Source organism: Chiloscyllium plagiosum, chromosome 38 (genome assembly GCF_004010195.1).
Source record: "Chiloscyllium plagiosum isolate BGI_BamShark_2017 chromosome 38, ASM401019v2, whole genome shotgun sequence".
Lineage (NCBI taxonomy): Eukaryota > Metazoa > Chordata > Chondrichthyes > Orectolobiformes > Hemiscylliidae > Chiloscyllium > Chiloscyllium plagiosum.
Genome location: NC_057747.1, coordinates 23,399,475 through 23,414,980, shown reverse-complemented (window position 1 = coordinate 23,414,980; position 15,506 = coordinate 23,399,475). Strand labels below are relative to the sequence as shown.

At 39.0% G+C, this 15,506-nt stretch overlaps 1 protein-coding gene across 6 annotated transcripts in view; it reads right to left on the bottom strand.

Moving 5' to 3' along the window:
- The window catches only part of micu1 (mitochondrial calcium uptake 1), a 108,247-nt gene that overhangs the window by 73,248 nt on the left and 19,493 nt on the right, over positions 1 to 15,506 (bottom strand). For all 6 annotated transcript variants that reach the window (XM_043679120.1, XM_043679121.1, XM_043679123.1 and 3 more), the window contains exon 3: positions 6,185 to 6,346. In XM_043679120.1, the coding sequence (XP_043535055.1) occupies positions 6,185 to 6,345 (161 nt within the window). In that variant the 5' untranslated portion in view covers position 6,346. The remainder of the gene's footprint in view (positions 1 to 6,184; positions 6,347 to 15,506) is intronic.

Below are 15,506 nucleotides of genomic sequence, written 5' to 3'. Positions count from 1 at the left end.
CTATTATTATAGGACAAGCCAAACAGAGAACAGCCAGGGAATTCCTAGAGGCATGGCACTCATCCACAGACTCAATCAATAAGCACATCGACCTGGACCCAATATACTGACCACTGCAATAGACAGCTGGAACTGACAACCGGAAGTGGCACAGACAAACCCATATAAATGCTGGAGGAAATATCACAGAAGCGCTTCACAGGAGGCTCCCAAGCACTGAGGATGTCACCTAGACAGGGGGCGAAACGACTGCTGCAACACAAATTCCCAGCTCGGCGAACAGAACCACAACAACCATAATATTGTCACATCTTTGTTCGGGGTTTGGGTTTTCACCAGAGACTCTTCACAATCCAATCTCAACCATACTTGGTACCATTCCTCACTTTTGAGCTACGGTCATTATTTTCTCTACTATAATTTGCTATAAAAATTACAAGATAGCAGTCAGAATAAACTCATCAGTTATGCGAATTATATGGAGTCACAATTCCCAACAGTCCAGGCTAATGTTTATCCTCCAAATGAGTCATATGCCTCATCCTGCATCTCATAACATTTGTTTACCTTTCTATCCGCTACCCAAAGTAATCTGTAAGGTGACATATTCTTTTAGTTAATGCTAAGTTTCTACAGGCTCATAACCCTCTGTCCTAAATCTTATATTTATTTTACATTTAATTTTCAATCTTCTCATCGAAGACCACATGATCACTGGGAAAAGTCCATTCCTATCCACTATGTCTACCCTATACATTATTTTAGACATTACTGCCAAATTACTCCATTAAAAGCTGCATCAATCATGGAAATGAGAAATGTGGAATTCACTGCCATAAGCCATTGTTGAAACCCTAATCAATAAACTGAATTGAAAAGAAGATCATTTGACAATTTCAAATAGTGGATTTGTAAGCATTAGCTTTAGATGCCACTCTCTTGTTCCCAAAAGATGGATTCACTGCCATTGAAACACGAAATTTTGGAAAACACTCCACAGGGTGAGCAACATTTGTGGAAAAAGAAACAGGACTCCATCAATAAACACATCGATTTAGACCCTATCTACTTTCCCTTGAAAGAAAGAACCAGAAATGACATCACCCACCTTAAGAAACCAAGACCTATAAATAGAGAGGCTGGACATAGCACCAGCACTTCATTGGACACGCTCGTTGATGATATTACTAGTATGGTGATGAAATGTCTGAAAACAAACCTTCAAGCTCAGCAAGCTAAGTTACATACTTACATTTCCATTCCGACTATCCTCTCTATCGTGTTATTTCTTTAATACATAAACATGTATACAAAAATAGGTACATAAAAACATTTTTCCATTCTCTTCCCCCCCCCCCACCATCTGGAGTACTCATTATATAATTCACATCATGGAGTTTTTTTTGATTTGATAAGATCCGGTGAACCTTGTTATAATTGATTCCCCAGAGACAGGTAACCATACTAACACTTGGTCTCAAGAAACAACATGTTGAGCTTTAGCCTTTTTATCTGTTCTAATATTCATTACCTATAGACACTTTTCAAAAGCTTTCTGGCCAAATCACATACTTGATCAATTTCTCCCTGAAACTTAATAGTTAAAGTTGGAAATACTTTGGTTTGCAAGTTTCTCTTCAATTTGCTGGTTCATTTCTCAGTCTCCTATCTGACCAGAGTCAACCTCCCTGGTTTAAAGTTTAAACAAAGTTTGCCAATTTACTGACAATCAACATTTGTTGGTGGATTTGCTATGGCAATAGCATTACGAGAGTCCATTTGCCAACAAATCATTGACCATGGACTTGTTGGATTGTCGACAAAATCAAACAAGTCCTTCAGATTACGAATCTTAATTGATCTGGTCTATATGAGATTCCAGCCCACATCCACAACAATATAATGGATTCTGAATTGCCATTTGATATGGACAAGTAAAATTATATAAATTTATTTCAGGGTAACCAGGGACAGACTATAAATACAGTCTTACCAACAATATTCACATGCTGAGAATGAATAATTTAAAAATAGCTTATTTACAAATACTTTATTTCAACTGTTCTATAAACACAATAGCACCTTCCAAGTCAATGACCTTTATCACTGAGAAGGACATAGGAAAATCGGGCTCTGAGTCTATATCCACATCATAACTTAGCAAGTTCCAGCAAGAGACCTTGCTGTCTCTTTCTGGAACTTGCCATTCAACATCATCATAAAGGTTCATGAATACAGGCTATTACAGTTTTCTTAAGGACAATAAATGGCACCTTTGTTGATCATGGTCACATACAAAGAATTAAACAAAAAGCACTGGTGCTTCCCTTTCAAACAGTATGTTCATTTTCTGAAATTAGAACAGGGTCTTAAGAAATCACAGAGTCACGATTAGAGTGGTGCTGGAAAAGCACAGCAGCTAAGGCAGCATCCAAGAAGCAGGAAAATCCTCCTGCAAGGATGCCTACCTTGAAGAAGTTCTCCTCCTCTCTCTACAAAGATCTCTGAGTCTCTCTCTCTCTCACACACTGCAACCCCCAGGTCATCTCCTCTACCCTGAAGCTACTCTTAGCTACCTTCTCCCCAGCCCCACCCCCCTTCCATTTATCTCTCCACCCCAGAGGCTCCCTGCCTCATTCCTGATTAAAGGTTTTTGCCTGAAACATAGATTTTCCTGCTCCTCGGATGCTGCCTGACCTGCTGTGCTTTTCCAGTACTCTAATCTTAACTCTGATCTCCAGCATCTGCTGTCCTCACTTTCGCCTCTTAAGAAGTCACAGTCAAGAGGCTAAAATCACTTACAAAAAGAACATTAAGAGTAGTTTTTCGAACATTATTTATACAGACAGTTTTTACACAGTGAAACTGTTCCCATCACAAAAACTGCTAACCTTCAACAAGGTTGATGAAACAGCTTTTGAAGAAATGAAGTGCTAATTCATTAAACGTTTGTCAGCATTGACAATAACGTAATGTTCCAAACACCATCAAGTTGTAAAATACTGAAAGGACATCATTGAAACTTAAGTATTTTGAACAGAACGATCAGTGAATGAATCGGAATTCTAATCGCGAGTGAGCCAATCAATGTGCTTTCATTGCAATGGATTGTTAAGCATCAATTGGATCTATAGTTATTATGAAAGATAATGACACTATATGATGTCACCAGGTCACTTCAAAAGTAACCAGCACATGCTTTCGACATACCATAGCAATCAAATCCTTCAGAGCTGAAATTGGTAATGAAATTCTGCTGAGCGACATCTGGGCAACATTTCAAATCCAATTCCCTCACTATTATTAAAACCCATTGAAGGACACATCAGTATCCTAGTTGTTCATATGCATCATAAAAGGACATTACATTGAGTTTCTCTTCAGCAGGACCTTTGCAGCTTTCGGTACTTGGATGTAGCTGCTATGATGCCTGGTGAGACTGCGGATTAGGAAATCGGCTTTTTGCCTCACAGTTCACAACAAGTCCAGATTAATGGCATGAGTTTCCTCTCTCTGCTTGCTCTGAAAGTCATGTTGGCCTATCTTGGTGCATTGATGAGAAATGTAGTACAAAACAGGACGTGAGAAAGTAAGGCAAACATACATGTAAATAGAAACAGGCACATCCACACAAACCAAGTGCAAAATGTTTTTGTCAGCTAATCCTCAGCACTTTTTGCTGGAAAGGCAAGAGAGGTCAATTTTGCCTGATAAAACACACAACAAATGTGGAAAAACTACTGAATTAAATGCTTTGGTTGCTCAAGTGCACAAGATTGAAACTGGGTTTAAAATAACAACATATAAAATAACAAATTTGCTCAAGAGGTTCAAAAATTGCTCCATAATTCAGTGTGCTACTCTTTATATGTAGTTGTAGCTCAGTATGGTACAAAAACCAGAACTTCACTAATGGATATAATATGAATGAATTGGAGAAAGTGACCATAATCATAATTCAAACTCCTGTGAAAACTGAAGTGGGAAATGCAGGCATAAGCATAAGATTCTATAAATATGTGATTAGATACAATCTAGGTAAAAGGCCAATGCACAGGTATAAAGGAACTTTATGTTTTCTCATTTCGGCTTCATTTTAGCACTCTTGTCCCATATCAATTCGGAATGAATGTCGGATGCATGCATTTCAGAGAGATATTGAAATCAGACATTTCTACAATTGATATTGCCGAACAGTCAAATCATTTTCAGCCCTCTCAATGCAGTAAGTGCCTTGAAATAGTAAACCAACAAGTTAAACTGCTGTGCCTCAAATAACTCAGCTGCTATTCCATGCGGTATACCAAATAAACATCATATTTTAGATGAACAATTGCTTTTCTCACTTGTGGGTCCGTGATTTGATTGAAATATACAACTATAAATGGTATGTTGATTTCTGGCATCCATTGAAAACTTACTTCTTTAAATTTTTAAATAATACCTTTCCTTTTCAACCAGATACTGGTTTAAGAACTGGTTTAAAGCCAGTATTGGCCAAATATGAAAAATTTAACATTCATGCAGTTTTTCTAAATTATGTTACAAATAAATCCCTAATAGAAACAAAATCACATGATACAAACTACAAAACAAACAAAAACAAATCAAGTTAGAAGCAAACATTATGCAAGTTTCTAAGCAGGAAATGCTACAAGTGAAGTCATACTAACATAGTTGAATTTACTAAAGAATCCTAAGGATGCTACAAGCTGTTCTGTGTTATGGGCCAGAGGTATGATAGACCAAAGCAAAACAGTACTGAATGAAAGTCACAACTCAAGTGAAACACTAAAATATGGCCCTAAAAATCAATGTATAAGTTGCAATATAACAAACTTGAAAGTGATTGCGAGAAAAAACCTTATGTACCATATGGTAATGACCTGGAATCCTACTGCCAATGAGAGTGGTGGAATTGGAGATCAATAATTTCGAAAGGAAATTTGCTAGACTTTTGAAGAAAGTAAGCTTGCAGACTAAAATGGAAGAATGGCACTGACAGGACTCTTCCATAGCGGTCCAACATGGAATGGCTGGGCTGAATGCAATTACAAGTATAATTCTAGGGAGATCTCTTTATACTTGCCAAAAGTCAACTATCAAAAAATCAGCCAAGTTAAATGGACTGCTCGTTCAACTCATTTACTACCTGTGGGTTATGCTTAAATTAGATATTTCCTTACCTGTATAAATAGAGTGATTGCACTTGAACAATGTTATTTTGAACAGAAAGCACTTTGCACCGTATTTAAGAAAATTCTGAACAGTAAATGGATCTGAAGCTAAATGCATTATCACAAACAATAACCTATTGCCTTCACATTCCAAATACTACATATTTTCACAAATATATCCACCTTTTACAGACAAGTGTGACCAACCATGCTTATGCAATTCCACAGGCCTGGCTAATATCTCCAACTACTTTGAAGCTGCTTTTCAAGCTGATTTAATAGAGGATGAAACAAAACCCTTCAAAAGCATTTATTGATGAGAACCTATGAAACAAAAGTGCGATCCTATTGTGTGATGTCGCATTTATTGGTAACCGTAATGAATGTCAGACAGCAGGATAATCACAGACTCTGCTCCTTTCTTCCCCAGCACATCTATAAACATGAACAATTACATAGTAAAATATATGAAGCTCACATGTCATGAGTACAAATTGATGAAAAACAATGGTTTAAAAATAATAAATGAGTCTACAAAGACATGAGATTGAAACAAACATTATGACAAAATTACTAACTATGTTTGCTATACATCAGTGAATTAACATTTTGTAAACTTCTAGCAGTACAACATCTGCTTTTCCTGACAAAGAAGTCACAAAAGAATCATTCCTCTTTGGGTCATTAACGGGGGAATGGAGGAGCGGGGCAGGGGAAGATCAGGCAGAGAACATTTTAAACAAAATCCCAGTTCAATTAATTGTATGGTGTTAACTAAAGTAATGTGTGCCAAGCCATCAACTGACACCACTCAATCTGGTCTTGCAAAGTGAAGACTGGTGCAAATTACATTCCACTTTCTCTTGATCATTCTAACAAGCACTTAGATTTGTCCTCATCTTAAATTTTCCAATAAGACTGGGGATTAATGATATGAAAGGGTACATTCCTTTTACTCTAATTCAGGACAGTATGATCACAAGAACAGTAATACAGATGTCCCTTACCTTTTCCATAACAAACTTGCTGTCACCGAAACAGTTGTGACTCCGGTAAATGTTATCATCATCAGTTTGCGCCGATGCTTGTTTGGTGCCACTACCCTATAGTAATGTCTGGAGAAGTTGCCAAGAACTGCCATGGCAGGCAGTATTCTGAAGTGAAACATCCTGTAATTGGAACCAAAAGCATGGATTTAATGCCTAAAATTGTACAGTTGTCCTTTCCCAGTGCTGCTTATGTACATGTTTTCACTTGACAGTTTGGCTACCTTGCTTGCATTCTAGCCTCTGAATCAGGTTAGGGAGTTCAAACCCCATTGCAGAATGCAAGCACACAATGTGGACTGTAGTTACAATGTGGTTGTAAGAGTGTTGTTGGAGGTACCATCTTTCAAATGAGACACTAACCAGGGCTGCATGTATCTATTCATACAGATGCAAGAAAGCCTAGCACACTAGTTGAGGAGGAGTGAGAAGTTTACTCATTGTCATGCTACATTCCCACTCTCATGAATACCAACAGAAATTGATTAACTGGTCATGCATTGTAGTTACTGCGTGCAGAACACCATTACATGCAGATTAGCTTCTACGTCTGCCTTCATAACAATAGTCGAGTGGATGAACTTCGAAAGAAACTAATTGATTACACAAAAATCCAAAGACTTCATTAAGAGAAGCAGATGTTCATTTTCTCAGCAGCCATAAACAAGCAGGTTCAAATATATTGGAAGGGAAAACGAAGTACATCTCACAACTAGCTTTCAGCAAGTGTAATTCTCAGATTTTCTAACAGGTTTTGCTAAAGTGCTGCTCATGCCTACCTCTTTTTTGAAAGCACAGGACAATTTCTTGTGCATAACCAATGTCTATTTCACATTTGACTGGCCAGTTGTAAACATCTCTCCAAATGAATAAAGCAAATCAAACATTTGCACTTACGTGTGAGAAATTCATTAATTAAAACAATACTTCATCCCAAAATGGCTTGACAAATGTTTTTTAGAGGAAGTCTGCATACTCAAGTAAAATAAGGTCATTGTTTTTTCACACTTACTGTCAGGTAGTCTCACTGGAGCACTTGAAATAGACAAAAGTGCTCTCTTTACTGAAGCAAGTCAAGATATTTGACAGTCAGAATAAATTTAAAACCCTGAAGATACAGTTAAATTGTAGTGATCAATTTACCCAGTGACACACAGCAGCTGTTCATGTTTCTCCATTTTCATGAACAAAATTAACTTGCCAAATATGTTTCAATAAATTACTAAGGAACACCATACATTTTCCACAATCTTCAGGCAAGTTCACGTTTCGCCAGAAACTGCATAGAAATCATCTGTTGGGTTGTGGCAGCATGATAATGGCTTTGCTGCCCTGCAAAAGTGGTTTTAAGAGGTGCTTTCAGACAGGATTGATATATAATTATCTTTTTACCTAGATCTTGAATGAATCCCCACTTCCCTGCTATTCATAATTCGGCAATGAGGTATCCTCATGTATATAATAGCATTTTTGTCCACTAACTTGCCTTTTCCACCACCATATGGTTCAGTTGGTAGAGTGCTCATCCCCCTCAAATCTTCCCAGGCCCTCCCCCTCCCTTCCTCCTCTGATCGACCCTTCCTTCCAGCTACCAACTGGATTCTTTCCTCCCATCTACTAACCAAGTTGTACCCTCTACCTGCATTCACCTACCCCAATCTCGCCACCCCCCTTTATCTGTCGCTCCCCTTACATCCACCCCGCTGTCCTGAAGGGTTGCATCTGAAATGTTGACTTCTCCATCTCCTGATGCTGTCTGGCTTGCTGTGTTCTTCCAGCCTCCTGCTTGTCGATCCCTGAGACAAAAGGCTTTCAGTTCAATCCTATGATTTGGAGTTTGATAATAAAACCTAAGCTGATATTGAGGAACTATTCACCGTTGGGAAGGTGCTTTATCCAAATGGAATTTTAATCCAAGTCTCTATCCTTTCAGCTAAGTATAAAGATGACAACTCACTGTCCTGACAGATGCACCTGGTATACAACTCACTGATCTAACAGTTCACCCGCACCTTCTCAAGAGCAGTTCAATGCTAGTCGAGCCAGTAGTGCCCACATTGCCCGAATGAACAACTCTGGATCTCTTTCCATCACCTACTTTCTCCAACTTCAAAAACCTTCTTTCAACTTATCTCTTGTTTTGTCACCAATTAAATTGGTGGTGACAAAACAGCAATGTCATGTGTCACAAAGCTGGTCCCTTTTTTCTAAAACGCTGTTCCTTTTATCAAGGATACTGTATCCTTGATTTTTTTCAGAGGGGTCATAAACCCCTCCTGGCTCCAAGGTGACTAGTTTGGTACAGAAATGAAAAAGGCTGCTGAGAGGCCTTTTGTTTATATGTAAACAGATGAGACTTCAGGCTAAAAAGTGGTCATGTATAATGAAAGGGGAGTGGTCAGCTCTCTAGCCGAGCAGTTCAACCCAGAACTAGTTAGGAGTTCAGCTGGGTGGAAACAGGCTGCTAAACATTCTCTCTTTCTCCTTCTGCCCTTCTAACTTCAACCTGTAAGCATTTCTTCCATTTTTACTGTTTTTAAGGGGGTTTGCTTATTGAGACTGTTGTGTATACTCGGTACAGCATAATTAAGTCTAGTTTGGATAGACCGAGTTCTGTCGGGGTTCTTTATTCTGTTCTTTATGTTTCAAAGTGTAATTTTGTGAATAAAAGTTTTGTCTGTTTTAAAAACTGATAGTCAACCTAGTTAACTTATTCTGGGTAATTTTCACTGTACACTTACGAAAACAAATTGTAAAGTTATGGTCTGGGTTGCCTGTTTAAGAATGTTTTGAGTGGTCTGACCTAGTCCATAACACATGGAACCAGCAATCCAGAACCTAATGTTCTAAAGACTCAGGTTTGAATGTTACCATGATAGATGGTGCTTTTCGAATCCAATAAAAACACCTGGAATTTTAAAAGCAAGCCGAATGGTGTCTCTATAAACACCATCAATTGTTGTTAAAACGCATCTGGTTCACTCATGTTCTCATGGAGGGCATCTGTCATTGTTACTGCGCTGAAAAATGTGTTGCTGGAAAAGCGCAGCAGATCAGGCAGCATCCAGGAACAGGAGAATCGACATTTCGGGCATAAGCCCTCCTGAAGAAGGGCTTATGCCCAAAACGCCGATTCTCCTGTTCCTTGGATGCTGCCTGACCTGCTGTGCTTTTCTAGCAACACATTTTTCAGCTCTGATCTCCAGCATCTGCAGTCCTCACTTTCTCCTATCTGTCATTGTTAGCCAGACGAGCCATCACATGATGGCAGAAGAACAGCGTTGTTGACTCTTAACTGCCCTCTGGGATTTAGAAATGGGTGACAAATGGCCATATCAGTGATACTCACGTTAAGAATGAATAAAAATATCGGAAGCCCAAACACCTTAAATAAAAGCAAAATAGTGATGTTGGTAATCTGAAGAAAAATCAGAAAGCACTAGAAATACCCAGATGTGGCAGCCTCTGTATAAACAGATAGAGTTAATGTTCCAAATCAAATATGAATATTTATGTGGAACGAGATCAAGTTAAATAAAAAAGCGTTAAGTGGCACCTGATCATGCTAACAAAATTGAGGTCACAAAGCACAGCAGGCCCTAAATTGTTAACTAAATTTTGCATTTTATGAAGATTAACTAACCTCTCTCTCTATCAGCTGATTATGATTGGATTTACAAAGATTATTTAAGGATTATTTGTAGGTGCAGCTGGAGGATAAGCTTCATTTTAAAAAAAAAATAGAGTCAGAGAGTTGTACAGCACGGAAACAGGCCCTTCAGTTCAACATGTCCATGCCAATCAGATATTCTAATTTAATCTAGCCCCATTTGCCAGTATTAAGTGCACATCCCTCTAAATCCTTCCTATGTGTATACCCATCCAGATGCCTTTTAAATATTGTAATTATACCAGCCTCCACCACTTCCTCTGGCAGCTCATTCCACACACGCACCACCCTCTGCATGGAAAAAGTTATCGCTTAGGTCTCAATTGTATCTTTCTCCACTCACCTTAAACCTATGTCCTCTGGTTTTGGACTCCCCTACCGTGGCGAAAACACCTTGACTATTCACGGTATCCATGCTCCTTATGGTTTTATAAACATCTGTAAAGTCACCCTTCAGCTTTTGCCACTCTAGGGAAATTAGCTCCAACCTATTCAGCCTCTCCTTGTAGCTCAAAACCTCTAACCCTGGCAACATCCTTGTAAATCTTTTAGGACCGTACAGCACAGGACCGTACAGCACAGGACCGTACAGCAAGGACAGGCCCTTCAGCCCACGATTTTGTGCCGACCATTGATCCTCAAGTATGCACCCTCAAATTTCTGTGACCATATGCATGAGCAGCAGTCTCTTAAATGTCCCCAATGACCTTCCTTCCACAACTGCTGCTGGCAACGCATTCCATGCTCTCACAACTCTGTGTAAAGAACCCACCTCTGACATCCCCTCAAATCCTTTCAAGTTTCACAACATCTTTCTTATAGCAGAGAGACCAGAACTGAACACAGTATTCCAAAAGTGACCTAACCAATGTCCTGTCGAGCAGCAACATGACCTCACAAATAGAAACGCTCACAATCTAAGCTAACTTTCTTTTAGAAGGAATGTACGATGTTTAAGTGTGCATGTACTCTGGGTGGATGACCATTCCAAAATTAATGCAAATTCAGAAATCCTCTCTGAATTTTGCTATTCTTGAAGTCTACTTAGTAAAAAGTTACATTAAAGATCGCCACATTGTGTTGGCATTGTGGAATGAGCAGAGATTGATGTAGTGTAATGTTTTGGCTGTAACCCTTAAAAGACTGGAATGCCCAACTTCATTCAAGCTGCATTTGAAAGCTTTTATCATAGTTTGGCAGATTTCTATGGAGGAAGAAAGATAAACTTTACAAACAAATGAAGGAAACCTCAACCTCACAATGATCCTGTCAATGTGTAGTATCAAGGAAGGAAGTTGCAAACAGAAAAATTGTAATCCAGAAAGTTTTCAAGAGAGGTGGTGACAAATAATTATGTTTTGTGTGTGGTTGACCTGTCACATCTGCTCATTTGGCTGTAGCTGTCTGGAGTTCTTCACTCAGTGCATTACACAGGTTTTCATAACACTTTCAAACATCCTATCAAAGATATGTGGTTGTGGTGCACTCCAATATCACTAATTTGTGGAAATTAATATTTGAGTGTTGATATAAAAAAAGTCAACTTATTTTTACTTTGTTGTTAAACTATCCCAAATCTACTGCAAGTTCCCCGATTTACAAATAAAACCAAAATAAGAGCAGAAGAATACCATTCAACCCCTAAGGCCTACTCTTCCATTCAATAAGATCATGGGCAACCTGTTTGTGTTTCAATCCTCAATAACCTTTACCTGCCTAACAAGAATCTATTCACATCGGTCTTAAAAATATTTAATGACCCTCACCTCCAACGTCTTTTGGGACATAAGAGTTACCAAATATCCCTCAGAGAAAAAAAATCCTCTTCATTTCTGTCCTGAAAGAGTGAACAATGCTACTAGATGAGCCACAGGAGGAAACATCTTTTCCATGACCACCTTGCCAAGACCTTTCAGAAGCCTATACATTTCAAATAAGTGACCCTTTAATTCTTCTAAACTCCACTGTAAACAAGCCCAGCTCATCCAACCTATCCTCATAATACAACATGTTCATTCCAGTATCAGGAGGGATGAGGACTGCAGATGCTGGAGATCAGAGTCGAGAGTGTGGTGCTGGAAAAGCACAGGAGGTCAGGCAGCAGCCGAGGAGCAGGAGAATCGACGTTTCAAACAAGAGCCCTTCATCAGGCCTCGATTCTCCTGCTCCTCGGATGCTGTCTGACCTGCTGTGCTTTTCCAGCACCACACTCTCAACTCACTCCAGGTGTCAACTGAGTAAACCACCTCTGAACAACCTTCAATGAATTTGCATTCTTACTTAAATAAGGAGACCAAAACTACAGTGTTCAAGATGTGGTCTCACCAATGACCCGTGAGCACAACATCCTTACTTTTACATTCAATTCATCTCATAATAAAAGATAGCTCCCCATTTGCCTTCTTTATTACATGCTGTACCTGTATATTAACTTCTGTAACATGTGGACCATGACATCTGAATCTCTTTCTACCTAGTAACTGTGTAGTTATTCTCCATTTAAATTAAACTCTCCTTTTCTTATTCTTCCTGCTGGACTGAATAATTTCATATTTTCCCACTTTATACACCATATGCCAGATTTCACCATTTACACTAGATCAATTTCCAACTTCCTTATGACTTCTTTACAACAATAATTCCCTACCCATCTTTAGCTATTGTGTCTTTGCTCCCCTCACTGAAATCATTAATGTAAATGATGAAAAGTTGAGGCCTTGCACAGACCCTTGTGGAACTCCACTTATCACATCTAGCTAGTTAAATAAAGACCCATTTATGCAAATTCTGTTTTCTGCCAATCAATCTTCTATTTGTGCTAATTATATTAAGACCTACATCATGAATTTTTATCTTCAGCACAAATCTTTGGTGTGGGACATTTGCAAATGCCTTATAGAAATCCAAGTAGAGTGCACCTCAGGGCTTTCCCTTTATCCAAGGCATGGGTGTTCGTCCTTCAAAGAATGCCAATAACTTGTTTAAATGTGATTTCCCTTTGACAAAACCATACTCTTCCTGTTTACCTTCAGCTTTACTGAATGCACAGTTTTAGTCTCTTTAACGATCAATTCTAACAACCTTCTCATGACAGACGTCAAGATAACTGGCCTATAGTTTCCTGCTTTGTGACTCCCTCCCTTCTTGAATACTGAAGTTCTATTTATTGTTTTCCAGTCCAATGGAACCAATGGACTTCAGAAAAAATAACCTACTACCTCATTAGCAACTTCTTTTAAGACCCTAGGCTGACGTTCATTAGGCCGAAAGACTTGTTAGTCTGCAGCTCCATAAGTTTACTTAGTAAACACCCCTCATAATTGTAATTTTACCAAATTCTTCTCTCTTATCCACTTCCTAATTTGTACCCTCTATACTGTAGACAAAGGAAAATATCTGTTCATTTAATTCATCATTTCCCTATTGTCTACTATTAACTCCCATCCTCACTCTCTCAAGGACCAACACTCCCTTTACTTACTCTTTTCCTTTATGGCATCTTTAATAATTGCTTTTGCATTCCAATATAGCTTCCTGTTCAAGTAATTTCTTCCTCCCGATTTATCTTTTCGTCATTCTCTATCATTCTTCATATTCCACCCAATTGTCTGAGCTGCCATTCATTTTTGTACACTAAGTTTTTCCCTTAAGTTTGATGCCTTCCTCAAGTTCTTTTGTTAACCATGGATGATGTGCTGGTTCTTCCTACTTTAGAATTTTATTTATATAGGAATATATTTTTTTCTGAATATTCTGAAATAGCTATTTAAAGGCTGCCACTGTGTCTCTATTGACCTAGTCCCTAAACTATCATGTCAGGTCTCTTCACCTGGTCAGCTTTCATGCCCTCACAATTGCCCTTCCTTGGCTTTATAAAACTCGTCTCAGCCTTAGTTGTCCAACTTGCAAGCCATGTAAAATTCAATCACGTTCTGGTTGCTGCGATCAAGCAGTGCCTCAATTTTGAGTCATTATTAATTATTTCACACTACACAACACCACTTTCAATGTATCTGGTTCCAAAATGTGCTGTGCTAAGAAACTACCTCTAAAGCATTCTATGAACGCTGTATCCAGGCTACACTGCTAATCTGTTCTAATTTATTTGTAGAAAAAAGTCACTTATTGAGGTCTTTTATCTCAAGCTCCAATATTACTACCTCTGTATCTTGTCCCACATTATGGATACTGTCAGGTGACCTGTAGACCAAGCCCACTGATGACTTTGTTCTACTACTATTCCTCATCTCCACCTAAACCAGTTTTTTATTATGATCTCCTGAACAAAATGTCATATCTAATTTTTGGCATTTTTGATTAACAGTGCTTCCCCTTCAACTTTACATGGTTTCCTGTTTTTCTTGAATGCCATATAGCCCTCAATTATCAGAACCAAATCCTTGTCAACCTGAAACCATTTCTCCTTAAAGTCTATCAGATTGTGTTCATTGATAGCACATATTTAAACAATGTGTTATGAATGCTACAGGCATTTAGACACAGAGCTTTTACTTTTGATTTTTTTGTAATCTTGGTAAACATCTAGTCTTGAATTTTTTTTTCCCTATCTGTCCCTTCCTGCTATTCTCAGACCCTCATTTTCCATAAAATACTATGTTCCTCTCTTATCTTGTGCCCACACTTTGCTTCCACTATTTAGCTTAAAACTCTCTAGACTTCCCTAATTATGTGGTTCTCAAGAATACTGGGCACAGCACAGTACAGATGTGAACGTGTAAATTGTCCCAACAATACAGTCCTCATTTTCCCAAGTACTGGTGGCTGTGGCCCACAAACTGGAACTTACTTCTCCCACACGAGGCCGAGTTAGATTAGATATTTGTAGATTAGGTTCCACAGTGTGGCCCTTCGGCCCAACAAGTCCACACCGACCCTCTGAAGAGTGACCCAACCAGACCCATTTCCCTCTGACTAATGCACCTAACTTATGGCCAATTCACCTGACCTGCACATCTTTGGATTGTGGGAGGAAACTGGAGCACCTAGAGGAAAACCGCGCAGACACGGGGAGAATGTGCAAACACCATACATACGCCCGAGGCTGGAATCGAACCTGGGACTCTAGTGCAGTGAAGCAGCAGTGCTAACCATTGAGCCATCGTGCCACCCCATACTTATTATATGAGTTACATATTCATTTTTCTCATTCACATGCAGCTTGTGTCAGAGATTATAACCCTTGAAGTCTTACTTTTTACTTCCATGCTAGGTCCTCCTACTCCCCAGGCAGAACCTCTTTCCTAGTTCTATGTTGAGACTACAGAGACTAACTCTTCATCTCACTTACATAACAGTCTATTTCCTGACACAGCTAGGAACATCAATGAATTGAATAATACTAAACACTGGAAGTTAAAAGCTGGTTAAACAATCTTTTACCCTCTTAGAACATAGAACAATACAACACAGAACAGGCCCTTCGGCCCACGATGTTGTGCCGAACATTTGTCCTAGCTTAAGCACCCATCCATGTAACTATCCAATTGCCGCTTAAAGGTCACCAAAGATTCTGACTCTACCACTCCCACAGGCAGCACATTCCATGCCCCCACCACTCTCTGGGTAAAGAACCCACCCCTGACATCTCCCCAA